General features: G+C 42.5%; 4 protein-coding genes and 1 long non-coding RNA gene across 7 annotated transcripts in view; 3 read left to right on the top strand and 2 right to left on the bottom strand.

Moving 5' to 3' along the window:
- Nucleotides 1-8,281, bottom strand: LOC147039670 (regulator of G protein signaling 9-like). 2 transcript variants are annotated; one of them, XM_085904349.1, is made up of 19 exons: nucleotides 6,349-8,281; nucleotides 5,542-5,638; nucleotides 5,105-5,155; nucleotides 4,932-5,038; nucleotides 4,578-4,629; nucleotides 4,446-4,504; nucleotides 4,283-4,359; nucleotides 4,093-4,174; nucleotides 3,747-3,809; nucleotides 3,515-3,544; nucleotides 3,376-3,437; nucleotides 3,190-3,303; nucleotides 3,002-3,117; nucleotides 2,847-2,934; nucleotides 2,579-2,717; nucleotides 2,433-2,515; nucleotides 2,228-2,351; nucleotides 1,151-1,518; nucleotides 1-1,071 (listed from the first exon to the last, which is right to left on the bottom strand). In XM_085904349.1, the coding sequence occupies exons 1-19, from the start codon at nucleotides 6,742-6,744 to the stop codon at nucleotides 909-911; spliced, it is 2,271 nt and encodes a 756-aa protein (XP_085760475.1). In that variant the 5' UTR covers nucleotides 6,745-8,281; the 3' UTR covers nucleotides 1-908. The 2 variants fall into 2 exon arrangements, with proteins under 2 accessions (XP_085760475.1, XP_085760473.1); XM_085904347.1 differs by lacking the exons at nucleotides 1-1,071; nucleotides 1,151-1,518; nucleotides 3,515-3,544 and having other exon boundaries at nucleotides 1,655-2,351.
- Nucleotides 1,880-3,788, top strand: LOC147039671 (uncharacterized). Its single transcript, XR_015063421.1, has 3 exons — nucleotides 1,880-2,365; nucleotides 2,452-2,535; nucleotides 2,598-3,788. It is a non-coding gene; the product is annotated as an uncharacterized LOC147039671 (long non-coding RNA).
- On the top strand, nucleotides 6,933-11,803 carry LOC147039672 (guanine nucleotide-binding protein subunit alpha-13-like). Its single transcript, XM_085904350.1, has 5 exons — nucleotides 6,933-7,510; nucleotides 8,566-8,792; nucleotides 10,405-10,455; nucleotides 10,531-10,731; nucleotides 10,811-11,803. The coding sequence occupies exons 1-5, from the start codon at nucleotides 7,228-7,230 to the stop codon at nucleotides 11,180-11,182; spliced, it is 1,134 nt and encodes a 377-aa protein (XP_085760476.1). The 5' UTR covers nucleotides 6,933-7,227; the 3' UTR covers nucleotides 11,183-11,803.
- The window catches only part of bicral (BICRA like chromatin remodeling complex associated protein), a 21,564-nt gene continuing 19,084 nt past the window's right edge, over nucleotides 10,615-13,094 (bottom strand). The window contains exon 17 of the mRNA XM_085904345.1: nucleotides 10,615-10,758. The gene's annotated coding sequence lies outside the window, so the exon portion shown is untranslated. The remainder of the gene's footprint in view (nucleotides 10,759-13,094) is intronic.
- LOC147039674 (uncharacterized) overlaps nucleotides 12,764-13,094 on the top strand; it is a 2,110-nt gene continuing 1,779 nt past the window's right edge. The window contains exon 1 of one of the 2 annotated variants that reach the window (XM_085904351.1): nucleotides 12,764-12,999. In XM_085904351.1, the coding sequence (XP_085760477.1) occupies nucleotides 12,990-12,999 (10 nt within the window). In that variant the 5' untranslated portion in view covers nucleotides 12,764-12,989. The remainder of the gene's footprint in view (nucleotides 13,000-13,094) is intronic. The other variant, XM_085904352.1, reaches the window with a different exon arrangement.

The raw sequence follows: 13,094 nt of genomic DNA on the forward strand, positions 1-13,094 counted from the left end.
ACAAGTTATTTATTCACATATTCATTGAGGCACTTGACACAAGTTGTGGAATGTACCCGTCAAACAGCACACCATTTAAATAAAAATGTACATTATTTTTTTTTTTTTTTAATTTGTAAACATACTAGCGTTGCTCACGCCAGGCACCGGAACATTGCTATAGTACAAAAACAGCGGCACATAAAAACGACATGTTGCTAAAATGACTTCACCATGTGTACAAGTACTCGTCTCAGTGTACATTATTACCAATGAAAAACGTGTACGGTGAACCCCAGTTTAAGTAGATAGAAATTTGAAATATAGAGATATCATATTTAAAAAAAAAAAAACGATAATATTATTTTGCAATTCTCACATACTTTCACTACATTTAAACTTAACACTCTTTTTAAATAACAGATAGGGCAGGGGAACGCTGTATCTACACATGTTGGAGTTTTTTTCTTATTATTAAAAAAAATAGATACAAATAAAAGAACTTCCTTTTTTTTTTTGCACTTTATTGAATATTTTTTTGTTAATAAAAGAAAAAAACTCACAAAATGTGCATGTTTTTCATTGGAAGGCAACAATAAATAAATAACACCAAATGTTGTCTTTGGTGCTTTAGTATAATTGGAGTTATCCGATTCAATATCAATAAAGTAAGTTTGTTTATCAATTGATATAATTACCGGTACGCAGTGTAAGGCAAAAGCTAAATAAGGCGTATCATTATCAATAAGGCTGCATTGGGGCTACTCGGAATGAAGTTTGAATGTGAACGCTACAATTCATTTTGAAATGCTTTTTAGACGTTCAAACAGTAGAGGGCAAGTTTGATCCCATTTTTTGGGGGGGGTGGAATGTTACAAGAAGGCTGAAAGAAAAAAAAAAATCTTTCGGTACCTTTTTTGTCTTTTGTTTTAGCCAGTCCCATTGTGAGGGGTGAGGCTCTCCCAGGGGCAGATGATCTCCTTGGCCCCCAAAGCACCCTGGGAGGAGGCTCGGTTCTCGTCTTCTTCATCCTCGGATTCGATGGGGTAGATCCGACACTCCGGGGGGATGTCTACCTTCAGTTGGAAAAAGCTGACATAGACAGGGATTCATATTAAGACTTTTTAAAATCATATTTCAAATACATTTTGTGACACATCTTTACACTCACTTGCCAATCCTCCTGGGCGGGGCTTGGCTGGAGGAATCCGGACTAATCGGCCGGATTCGTCCGCTGGCCCCGGCGACCGCTTGGCACTTGGGCGAAAGGCTGGTGAAGATGGAGGAGGGTCCGCCGCCCACGCCGCAACCTCGCCTCAATAGCCGCCGAAGCGAAAGTACCACTCTCGACTTGCACGTGGAGTCTCGCGCCGCATCACCGTCCCGTTCCGCCTCACCCCCTGCTTCTGTGCTGTAAGGGGCTACGCTAACGGGGGACGGGGCCAGGACGCCCAGGGAGGATGAGGCGTTGGCGGTGGGGGAGTCCATGAGGCCCGAGTACACAGTCAGGTGGGGGACTGGGGTGGTGAAACGGCATAGCTGCGGGATTAAACACAGAAATGGAATTACAACATGGCTGGCAAATAGCAGGGCCATCTCACAATGACAGTAGGACAGGACATGGAACTTACATGAAACGTGTAGGTGGTGGATAAAGAAGAAATCAGTTTTGATTTTATTGCTTACGTTTCTCCATCATTAGACTCTTCAGTTGACAATGCGACTTAATGAGGATGGTCATCATCTGCGAGATGGACATCGGTGGCGGAGGAATGACGGGACAGACAGATGAAGTGCTGCTGGATGTTTTATTATAGTCGCCGTGACATGCGTGCAGACAGTACAAATTGGACGTGGAATCATGGATGGGGGAGTGGGGGGGGGGGGGGGAGACAAACAAAACAGAACCAATATACAGAAATATAACATGACAGGATGTTGCTTTAAATGGCAATTTTCAAAAAGCGATACATTGTGGGGCTAAGATAAAATGATTGTCTTAAATTGAGTATTTTATGAAATATTTTGCATTCAATATTGTATTGGCATTTTTTTATTTTTTAGATATATTTATTAGTATTACATTTGGGCTGATTTTAATATGGAGGAAAAGATGATTTATATGTTGTGGGCAATCATAATAGTGATAGTAACATATTTGCAAAACGGCCCAAAATGATGAATGTAATCTGGAACTTGATAGACACACACAGAATTCTCATTTCTGCCTGCTGAGTTTGCTCATGACCTGCGTAATGTCCACGGGCGCGTTGGCAGCCATCTTGGCTCGCTGCTCCAGCTCCTGCTGCCGGAGGATGATGGGACTGAGGCTGGGCCGCCGGTTCTTGGAGTTCTGCTCCAACTGGGTGTCCCTGGGAGAGCATCGGTAATATTTATTAAAAAAAAAAAAAAAAGCTGCGGGGAGATATTGAGTCCAAATGTTGGCCACTTACGTGAACTTGTGCTCCTCAGGGCAAATGGCTTTCTTCAACGTGTCCTTGAACACCTGAGACTTCATGTAACGGCCATACGAATCCTGCAATTCCACACTCAACGGTGAATTCTATGAAAGGAATACATCCGGCTCGTGCTAACTGACCTTCTTCATGAGCATGTAGATGTGAGTCTGGGCGGCATCCAGAACGTATCTGTGCGGATGCTTCAAGCCGTTCACCGTGATCTCCATCGTCTTCCCGTCGATGTTGATCCACCTTGGTGCACCGCGGGCCAGGAAAGTCCTCGGATCAAAAGATCAAAAACAATTAGCGCAGTTGAGATGTGTATTTTTATTCGATTTTTTCAAATATAACAGAAACTCTCTGACTAGAAATAATCCACAAAGTAGATAAAAATTTGTATCGATTTACTTATATATCTGCTCGGCCTTCTCCCGCATGGTCGCCGCCGTGCCCCATTTTAAATCCTCGCAGCCTTCCCAGAATGCCAAGTTTTCACCTGTAACCCAGCGAGCATTTTGTATTTTAAAATGCATTTCCATAATTATCATCATCTACAATCATACCGCTGAACTCTTTTTTCAAAAAGCGTCTGAAGTCGTCTCGCCCTCGAGGATCCAAGAGCAGCTCGCCGAAGCTGAACGTCCAGCGCTCTACGCGCATCTTGGTTGGCGTTTCCACACTACAGTGAAAGGAGAAATAAATTCAATAGTCATCGAGTACTGCCGTCCGTCTAAGGTGATTTTGTTCTTACTTGGGCATATTCAAAGTCCAGTATGTGATGTCGTCTGTGTGCCAGGGGTTGCTAGGAAGACATTTGGAGAGGAACGGGTCGTGGCTGTTGTAGGTGGCGCTATATTTCACCAATCTGCATAACAAATCATTTACAGTGAAAAAAAAATAACACAATAGAAATCGACAATATGGATGACAAACGTACGCGCCAATGGACACCGATGACTTGACTCTGGGCCTCATGATGGACTGCTGGGTGAAGATCATCTGCAAAGAGAAGATATGACAAAATAGAAGTCAAGAGGAGTTATCCATTTCAACAAAACCAGATGTGGGACACTTACAATTCTTTCATAATAGTCGGGCGTTTTCACCTTTGAATAGGAAAAGAAAAAAAGGATGACGACAGAAATATTAAAAAAAAAAAAACGAAACGTGTGAAAGATGATCACTTTAGAAGAAAGAGCAGCGAGAAAAGCCTGCAGGAGACAGAAGAAGAAAACATGCTTAGTAAGAAAAGAAAAAGACAAAAAGAAGCAAATTGATAAAAAAAAATCCCATCCACTCACCTGTTACCTCATCTGCGTTTGGATCGATATGCCGATCGAGTCCGTAATCCATGGCGCTCACGGTGCCAGGCTGGGTGCACAAAAAAAAAAAAGAATACTGGCAATTAATAAGACAGACCTAACGCGTGAACTTGACAACAAGTTGTCACACGAGGCTGGAATGGAAGCCATGTAATTCTCCTATGCGATGTGAAATATTAATCGAGCGTGACCTTTTGGCGCTGATGGGAGATGTGATGGCAATGCAATATCGTGGGTAGAGATAATGAGATACCCCGGGAAGAATGAAAGCTCAATTTATTTCGAGTCGCTCGGCATGTGTATGTACGTAGAAGTGTGTGCATTTGTCTCACCGGGGGTCTGTGGACCACCCAGTAGGCCCTCTCCTGACAGTCAAACACCACACGGTCCGGTTTCTTCCTCTCCTTGGCAGCCCTGAGGTTACACAACGTTTTTTTTTTGGATTGTATTTTTGCATTCACTTCACACTGCAGGACTAAATATGATTCTGTGAAAAAAAAAAAAATTATGTTCACATCCTACCTGTATTGTTCCTTCGCCTGCATCACAATAAAGTCCCACTTGTGATTCATCCACTTGTGAAGGCGGTTGTACTGCTCCTGAGGACCCCCCAGAGATGACATCATAACCGTAAGGACCTCCAGCAGCAAAAGCTACAGTTGTGTTTTTATTTTATTTCCCTGACCTGCTCATGCATCTCCAGGATTCCCTTCTTGCGGATGTTCCTCTTGGCCAAATAGATTGCTTCAGCACAGAATTGAAGCATGCAAGTTTATCGTTGGGTGATGTAGAGAAAATTGATCACACACACACTCACCGTAATCTGTGTCCTCCACGGGCCACTGCTGGGCGGGCCAGAAGTATGGCGTCTGAAATGAAAAGCGTGTTTGTGTAGATATGAATAAAATCGAGCTATTGAATCAATACACAAGAATGACAAGCTATAAATCATGTATTTGCTAATTCTACACAAAATCTCAAATTGTTACCTTTAGCTGTTACTTCACATAAGGATCAATTCTGCCCTCTAGTGGACAAGCATTAAATTGTTCTGCCTGTCACGATTGACATTGGATGAACAAAGATAAAATTGTAGTCAATTAGTTTTGTCCCTATTATAATTTCCCATTGGGGATCACTGATGAAGACAATCATTATTTTATTGCATTACCTGAAAACGATAAAGCGACGCGTCGGGTTTGAGCAGCAAACGTTTGTGGTCCTGCAGCGGGTACACGAAGCCAAGCGCCACAAGCATGGAACCCAAACTCCTGGCCTCTGACCATAACGATACAAATTGACCTTGTTGTGTCAACTTTTAAAGCGTTAAGACATTTAACTCACCTCTCGAGTCGATTTGGAATCTGTCTACCAGCCACGCAACCATATCTTCGCCTAGAGATCATATATGCAAATGAGATTATTTTTGACTGACAGTGTGTGTGCATGTGTGTAAATGCCAGACTCCCCTCTGACACACAGTAGGAGAGAAGTATGAAGTAGAAGATGTATTTTCTCCCTCTCGACCCGCCTCCTCTGTGTATTCCTTTGCTTACGTTTCAGATCATTATTTCATTTTTCCTCCTCCGACTTTTTCCTTCACTTTGACGAGTCCGCGGAGTTGTCATGGCGACAAAATCTGCAGCCCTCGACTTTGAGGCAGCGTGTCTCGGCTAATATCCGTTGATTACACAATCACTCACTATCCAAGTGTGTACTGCTCATCAGTGAGTGAGTGTGTGTGTGTGTCTGTGTGTGTGTGTGTGTGTGTGTGTGCTCACCAGTAATAGCGTGGGGTATGGTGGTGATGACCAGTCGCTGCGGCTGAGACTTCACCCCCGATTTGGGATCCTGCATCTCCAGCAGTACCTTTTCCGCCTGCGGGGGGGAGGAAGAGGTTACCGTGACAACCCATGTTGGGGATGGTGGTTGGATGGGTTGCTTTGACAACAGATTGCGACGGAAGCTGTGGGCTGAATAACTTCTAGGTTCTTTTCATGACAGAACTTAAATAATGCAATTAATAAAAACATTGCGGGTAAAATAAAATTGAAAAAACGGATACGTTAATGCTTTCAATCGAAACTGGATTTTCATCTGAATTTTGTATAGGAATAGATCATCGATGATATTTGGAATTAACTTTTTAAACACTACAATTCAAATATTACAGGAAAAACAAAAGTGTAAATAAAGATGCCCACGCCTTCCTCCTCACACGTGACGTAGGTGAGATGAGTCAAGCTCCAGTAGCTGGATTAACTTCTTTCTGCATGGGGTCTGCATCACTGACAATGATCCTGTCTTAATACCTATTAAACTGCATGACCTTATTAGAATGACGAGGTGAAGTTGAGTAAGTAGGAGATGATGACATTCTGATAACATGTCATGCATTTCTAATCATGTTTATTGATTTACATTCATAATTGAAGCCATGCAAACAGCATCACGGGAGCTAGTCAAATGAAATATTGTATATTACACAAAATATTTTGTTTCACCAAGACAATACATGTTTTGTTTTCTATACCCATTGAGGATCTTGGGAACAGTCTGTGATTTGTATGAGATCAGCAAAATCTCACCTTTTTAAGACACGCCATCCTTGGCCGATATCTCTGTCCGTGATCCCGCAGAGTGTTTCTAATTGTCATGATGCCTGGTGATAATGTCCACTTAGACACACACACACACACACACGCACTCAATGCAACTGCGAGCTGTCGCGTAGGGATGCTGGCTGGATGGGGACTTGGGATAATCAATATCGGTGGTGCCTTCCCGTGCTCCCGGAAAAGGTTGGATTTTGATATAGCGGGCAAACTGACGATATTGTAGTGATGGATTACTACATTTGCAATAAAATACGCGTATAGGCGTGCGTTTTTAAAATAGGTTAGGGCGCTATTAAATTCCTTCGATTGCAAACGGCAACCGTTTATAACAGCAATGCCCAATTCCGTTGTACATGAACGCACCATACCTAAAAACTAAGAGGAATCGACCAATGAGGAGACGGCGTTTTTCGACCACAGAATAATTCCACAACTGCCCACTTGAGGGCAGTGTTGCATTATCAAGAGTTTAAAGTTTAATTTTTATGAGTGTCCCAGTTTTTAAGAATAAAAACTAAATGCAATTTTTCGTCACTTATTAGTTTAAATATGTCGTTCTTTTTGAAACACCCCAAACTTCTGTTTGAGCTTGCATGGGGTTCTCGTCATTGCAAGTGTTATATGGATAAACTACTCGATACAAAAACTTCTTTTACGTGGACGTCTGAGCGATCGGATGATTAGATATGTCCGCTTTTTAACGAACTAATCTCGCTGTTACCGCGCACACCGCAGACAGCCGACCAAACAAGTCTACTTCCTGAGTGCAGGGAAGGGGCTTGGTCCCGTGCCTCCTTACGCCGCCGCGTACAGCGCAGCCAAATTAGCATCGATGAGGCTCTCGCGAACATGGCGGATTTCCTGCCGTCGCGCTCCGTGCTTAAAGTTTGCCTTCCCGTGTGTCTACTCAACAGCAGCGAGGTGGAGCAGGTCCGCCGCTCCAAGGAGATCGACCGGCGGCTCTCCCGAGAGAAAACCTATGTCAAACGCCTGGTAAAGATACTGCTACTCGGTGCGGGCGAGAGCGGCAAGTCGACGTTCCTCAAACAAATGCGGATCATCCACGGCCAGGACTTCGATCAAACCGCCCGCGAGGACTTCCGTGCAACCATTTATAGCAACGTTATTAAAGGTGAAATTTAACTTTTGGAAGAAAAAAAAAAAGCATTGAAATTGCGCTTTTGGGACACGTGAATGCAAGGCGAGGCTCGCTTTTTGTTGGTTAATAATGGCCGGGAAAAGTTTGCAGAGGCACATAAACAGTCCTCGACACACCCTGCAAGAGAGCCCCCCTTCTGCCTGTTTAAACCTGTTTACAAGAATACATTATCGCTTTGTATCGCCGTTTAGTTTTAATCTTACTTTTTTTAAAAGTGAGGAAATTAGCTTTAGTGGATTTCCCCCCCCCCCTCAACAAATAGCTTAAATGGGATAGAAATGTGGTGTTCCTGTATGGCCACCTTCTCATGGAAAGTAAAACGAAGGTCAACCTGCAATAAAATAAGAGTCACCATAGAAGTGTAATAAATTCGATCATAGTCATGCTAATCTGATTCTGAATTCATAGATTGAATTTATATCTAACATTAGTTAGATGGTACTTAAGGCGTGTGACCTTGACATAATCCAGTGTTTCCCGACCGTTGTTAAACCGCAGACACATTTTGCATGATACAAATCTCACGTCTGCTAAATGTAAATTAGGTTAGGTTAATTGCACTGTGGTGGAACAACTTTCAAATTCTTCTCCCTTATACTAAATGTTGCTGGTCTCGCTAGATGAGCAAATTTGTAGTGCATGTAGCTAACATGGCTTCTAAATGGAAGGTTGGTGAAATGGTATCGATTTTGGAGTATCAGAGCATTTTTAACAGTTGAGTATAGAAGTACAGTACCCGCAAAAGATTCCAATAGTCTTACCAGTGCGTGGAAGCGCTTAGTCTCACGAGGGTTGCGGGCGTGCTAGAGCCTGTCCCAGCTGTCTCAGGGTGGTAGGTACGGTACACCCTGAACTGGTCACCAACCAGTCGCAGCATCCCTATCAATAAACTTTAATTAGGTACACCAATACTAAATAACAGTAAAAATATATTGCTACTACTCATTGTGAATAAATGATGTATTTATCTGTATTGTCGTTAATGTCAGATTATTTTGTATTTAATGAATCTGCTAATCCTCGCCCAGGCATACGTGTGTTGGTGGACGCCCGTGAGAAACTGCACATCCCGTGGGGGAACCCGAGCAACCAGCAGCTCGGCGACAAGCTGATGGCGTTCGACACGCGTTCGGCCAAGATGGCGCGCGGACTGCTGGAGACGTCGGTTTTCCTGCAGTACCTGCCCGCCATCAAAGCCTTGTGGGCCGACACCGGCATCCAGCATGCCTACGACCGCCGTCGCGAGTTTCAATTGGTAAGTGGAAATACATCAACTAATTGTAAGTCAACCTTCCTCGGAGATGACCGTTAAGTGGACAGTCGTGTCACTCAGTCAACTTCCTGTTTACACCTTCCGCCCTCTCGTAAAATGCTGACATTTCACCCAGATGTTTACTATAACGTATCGCCAGGGATGGAAAGATAAATCCGCCCTTTGCGACGTCTTGACAACTTCCCCATGTGGCTTTCTCGTGGAAAATTCACTTTTTCTAAATGGGTTTGTTTGAGTTGCACAAGGCTGCTGCAGCGGGTTTCTCAATGGTGTTTTGTTAATGCCGGGCCACAGACACAAGTGTGATTGGAGCTGGAATGTTGATCTGTCGTTAAACTGCTTTATACTTACAAACAGGGGGCCTTAGCTTGCCCACTTAGTGTTACTTGAGCACTTGCATTCTTACATGAAAAATCAAAAATTGCATGCCATATATACATCGATTCAATTTATTCAGAGGTCTTATATGATAAATAAATTCAAATGCCAATTGTGCTATATATATATATATATATATATATATATATATATATATATATATATATATATATACACATATATTTAATTTATTCTGAGGTCTTATATAATAAATAAATTATAATGCCAATTGCAAATAATTCAAGTCATTTAAGTGAGGTTCTCAGGGTGGACTGGAGGGACAGGAGAATTAATTTTAGCATGTTGAATGTATACAAAGGGGGCGTAGTTAAATCAGGTCCTACAAGTTTGCTACTTAAACAGGCCAACGGTAAAACCGCATGTTTAAAGACGCCTTTTAATTAGGACATCCTTAGAAGTGGATTTATGATTTCGTCACCCCTAAAAGGATGACGCACATATATATTTCATTTGTAAGTTTCAATTCTGGATGAAATGTCAGATATGGGGTTCACGGGTATTCTATATGAAAGGAAGGAAGTGAGCGTGTGGGCAATGACTTGTATAGCTATACAATCATGTTCTAGATTTGCTTTCACAGCACACGGAAAAATCTTTTTTTCGTCTCGCTTCTCCTTTTTTATTCCCTCTCTCGCCCCGTCTGACTAATTTGTCGACAATTTTGAAACGTCACCCTGCGCCTGTCCTTCATCACAGGCAGGTTTTAAACTGAAAATTTAAGGTTAGGTGCTCCTTTGCTCTGAGGTAAAAAAAACGCCCACACAATACAGACACAGGTTATTCTAGTCTGATTGGTTTTTGAAACGTTTTGCAAATGTGTCACCAGGATATCAAGAAATTATCATAAAATGCATGCAAAGGTTGTTCCAGTGAGATGTGGTAGCATAACTAAAAGCCCTTGAGAGACACCAGGAAAAACGATAAGGAAAATCACTGCACACACACACACACACACACACACACACACACACACACACACACACACACACACACACACACACACACACACACACACACACGCGTGTGCTGATAAAGGAATGCATGCGAGTCTCTCCGGCTTCGTGCCCGGGCTTGCATTAATTGCCCCTTCAACAGAAGCTAGCACATTTCCACATATGCTAGTGTCTCCATTTTTGTGTCTTGTCCAACTGCATCATCCACATGTATATAATGTGAGCGTGCTTGTATCTTGCAGGGCGAGTCCGTCAAGTATTTCTTAGATAATCTGGATAAGCTTGGCGAGCCAGTAAGTTTTTTTTTCTTGTTTTTAAGTCACTACTTTTACTTTGAAGTCAAATCATTATGTCTTTGCGTGTGCCAGAATTACCTGCCGAGTCAGCAGGACATCCTGCTGGCACGAAAGCCCACCAAGGGAGTCCATGAGTACGACTTTGAGCTAAAGAACGTCCCCTTCAAGATGGTGGATGTGGGCGGCCAGCGGTCCGAGCGACGGCGTTGGTTTGAATGTTTCGACTCCGTCACCTCCATCCTCTTCCTCGTATCTTCCTCCGAGTACGACCAAGTAAGGAAGGGACTTTTTTCTTCTTCTCTAGAGAGGTAGAGAGCAAATGAAGACATGATGAAAATGAATTGGCTCACAGGTTCTGATGGAGGACCGCCAGACCAACCGGCTGTGCGAGTCGCTCAACATCTTCGAGACCATCGTCAACAACCGCGTGTTCGCCAACGTCTCCATCATCCTCTTCCTCAACAAAACGGACCTGCTGGAGGAGAAGGTGAAGAGCGTGCCTCTCAAGGACTACTTCCCCGACTACAACGGGCCGGAGCACAGTCTGCCCGACGTGCAAGCCTTCTTGGTGGAGCGCTTTCGAGCCAAGCGACGTGACGCCACCCAGAAGCCGCTTTACCACCACTTCACCACCGCCATCAACACGGAGAACATCCGGCTGGTGTTCCGGGATGTCAAGGACACGATTCTTCATGACAACCTCAAGCAGCTCATGCTCCAATGACCCTTGTGTGTGACCTTTTAAAGGGGGACTCTAGAAGAATCATCCGGTAGAACGCATCGGCTGCTTTTGTAAGTTAGTCGTGGATCGGTAGTTCGCGGCGTGGGGCCGACCCGACCCTAATGCGAGACGTCTTTTGGCTAGGTTAGAACGTTTCACACGAGCGGGATCAAGAGGACGCTCGAAGATATCAGCTGCGTCGATTAGTCTGTGGTTTTTTTTTTTTTGGGTCCGAGCACTGAATTCATGCAAGTAACTCAATCAGTTGTTGCACTACCCCGCCCCAAAACCCCGTGTTACTTTGTGAATAGATGAACAGTAGTCCGTTTCTCCCAAATCTTCCCGGTCTTTATCTTCTCGCTCACAAGTCTGCGAGGGAAAAAAAAAAACTGACTGAACCTGATGCCTTGACAGGGACCAAATTATTGTTTAAAAATCAGGATTTGTGCCTGCAGTGATTCCCAGCTGGTGTGCCTTAAGAGATCAGGTGCTATGCAGAAAATTATCCAGTTTCACAAATTATTTATGAAATAATAGTCTGTGTTCTTTTATCGATGCCATGTGAAATGATTAAATGCTCTTACAGTAGATGGCAGCAGATGCATAATAAACCAGTGTATCTGCTTTTTGTCACATTTGTTTGGCTTGTTATGTGATAGACAATGGCTCAATAAAGATAAGGGAACACTCGGTCAATTGCAGTGTTACCTGACCTTTATTGAGCTAATACACATTTATTACATTGGAAACATTTCACAGCGTACCAAACAAATTTGACCAAAAGCAATGGGCTCTCTCTTTTAAATTTTTCTGTTACTTGTGTATACCACAAGATGGTAGAAAAGCATAACTATCTTTTATCAAACAGGGCTATGGCCTCATTAATATAGTTCCTTGGCACCAAGATGGTACCAAAATGATATATTACTTATCAACAAATATACAGCTTTCTATTACTAGCTAATTCAGTAGTGTGTTGCCAAATAACAGACACGAGCTGACACTTCTCTCAGGGTTGATTTAAAATTCAGTAAATAATTTCCATTAAAGCTCCATACTGTTTCTATTCTTTGCTCAACACCACTTATGCCTCCTTCTTCTTAAATGACAAGCTTTTTGTTGTACATAGCCCAATCATTTTTCTTGTAAATAATACCTAGTTTTATCTTGTATGTAAATGGTTCTAGAAACTTTTTTTTTGTTTTAAATCACTGCGTTTTCCAATAGTTTCTTTCTGGTTTCTGACACTTTTCTGCCATCTTTTGTTGGAAATTAATTGCCCTGTGTCAACTCTCATGCCACTCTAACGTTTATCAATAAAACACTTTTCTAAAGAAATGTTACAATATTTGATTGCACATTTTTTCTCATTGAGTTCGCCCACTTGCTGTACCTCAAAAAGGATCACTTTCACTTTTGTTTGAAGGGGATTTTTTTTTTTTTTACCACAAACCGGAAATGCGCCTGACTAATACATCAAAATCGCGTCAAACCCGTAAATTAATCGGATCACATTTCATTTAGTTAATTACAATCTATCAATCGAAGTACCTGAAATGACGAACCGCGTTTATACAAAAATTCCACACATTTCTGATTAGGCCTCTGGCTGGCCACCTAAATGCAACTCGGGTCCTTCTTCCATTCGCCTATCATAACATGACCGTGAACGCAAGTCCGCGTGTAACGCTTTAGGTATTTGCATTTGTAACATGAACTACTTGTACCGGTTTAAATTCACATTGTAAGTCTTTTTTTTTTTTTTTTAAACATCACTTACATTTTTTTTTCGTTCGTAACCACCTGCAAAATGAGCTCCGGTAAGTTTCGAAAACGCTAGTCACGTGACCTAAACTACCTATTACTAATAAAGAATTATTAGGTCAACTTTGAAATTATTACTCGTTTTAGTAGT

The sequence above is a fragment of the Syngnathus leptorhynchus genome, chromosome 22 (assembly GCF_054491065.1).
Source record: "Syngnathus leptorhynchus isolate UIUO chromosome 22, UIUO_Slep, whole genome shotgun sequence".
Classification (NCBI taxonomy): domain Eukaryota; kingdom Metazoa; phylum Chordata; class Actinopteri; order Syngnathiformes; family Syngnathidae; genus Syngnathus; species Syngnathus leptorhynchus.

What these genes read in the sequence shown, in the direction of transcription:
- LOC147039672 (XM_085904350.1), top strand. Translation starts at nt 7,228, where the DNA reads ATGGCGGATTTCCTGCCGTCGCGCTCCGTGCTTAAAGTTTGCCTTCCC. An exon ending in TGGATAAGCTTGGCGAGCCA is followed by an intron (nt 10,456 to 10,530) that starts GTAAGTTTTTTT and finishes TGCGTGTGCCAG; the next exon opens with AATTACCTGCCGAGTCAGCA. An exon ending in CTTCCTCCGAGTACGACCAA is followed by an intron (nt 10,732 to 10,810) that starts GTAAGGAAGGGA and finishes ATTGGCTCACAG; the next exon opens with GTTCTGATGGAGGACCGCCA.
- LOC147039670 (XM_085904349.1), bottom strand. Translation starts at nt 6,744, where the DNA reads ATGGTGCGTTCATGTACAACGGAATTGGGCATTGCTGTTATAAACGGT. An exon ending in GGATGGCGTGTCTTAAAAAG is followed by an intron (nt 5,639 to 6,348) that starts GTGAGATTTTGC and finishes TCCCCCCCGCAG; the next exon opens with GCGGAAAAGGTACTGCTGGA. An exon ending in TCATCGGTGTCCATTGGCGC is followed by an intron (nt 3,304 to 3,375) that starts GTACGTTTGTCA and finishes TTTGTTATGCAG; the next exon opens with ATTGGTGAAATATAGCGCCA.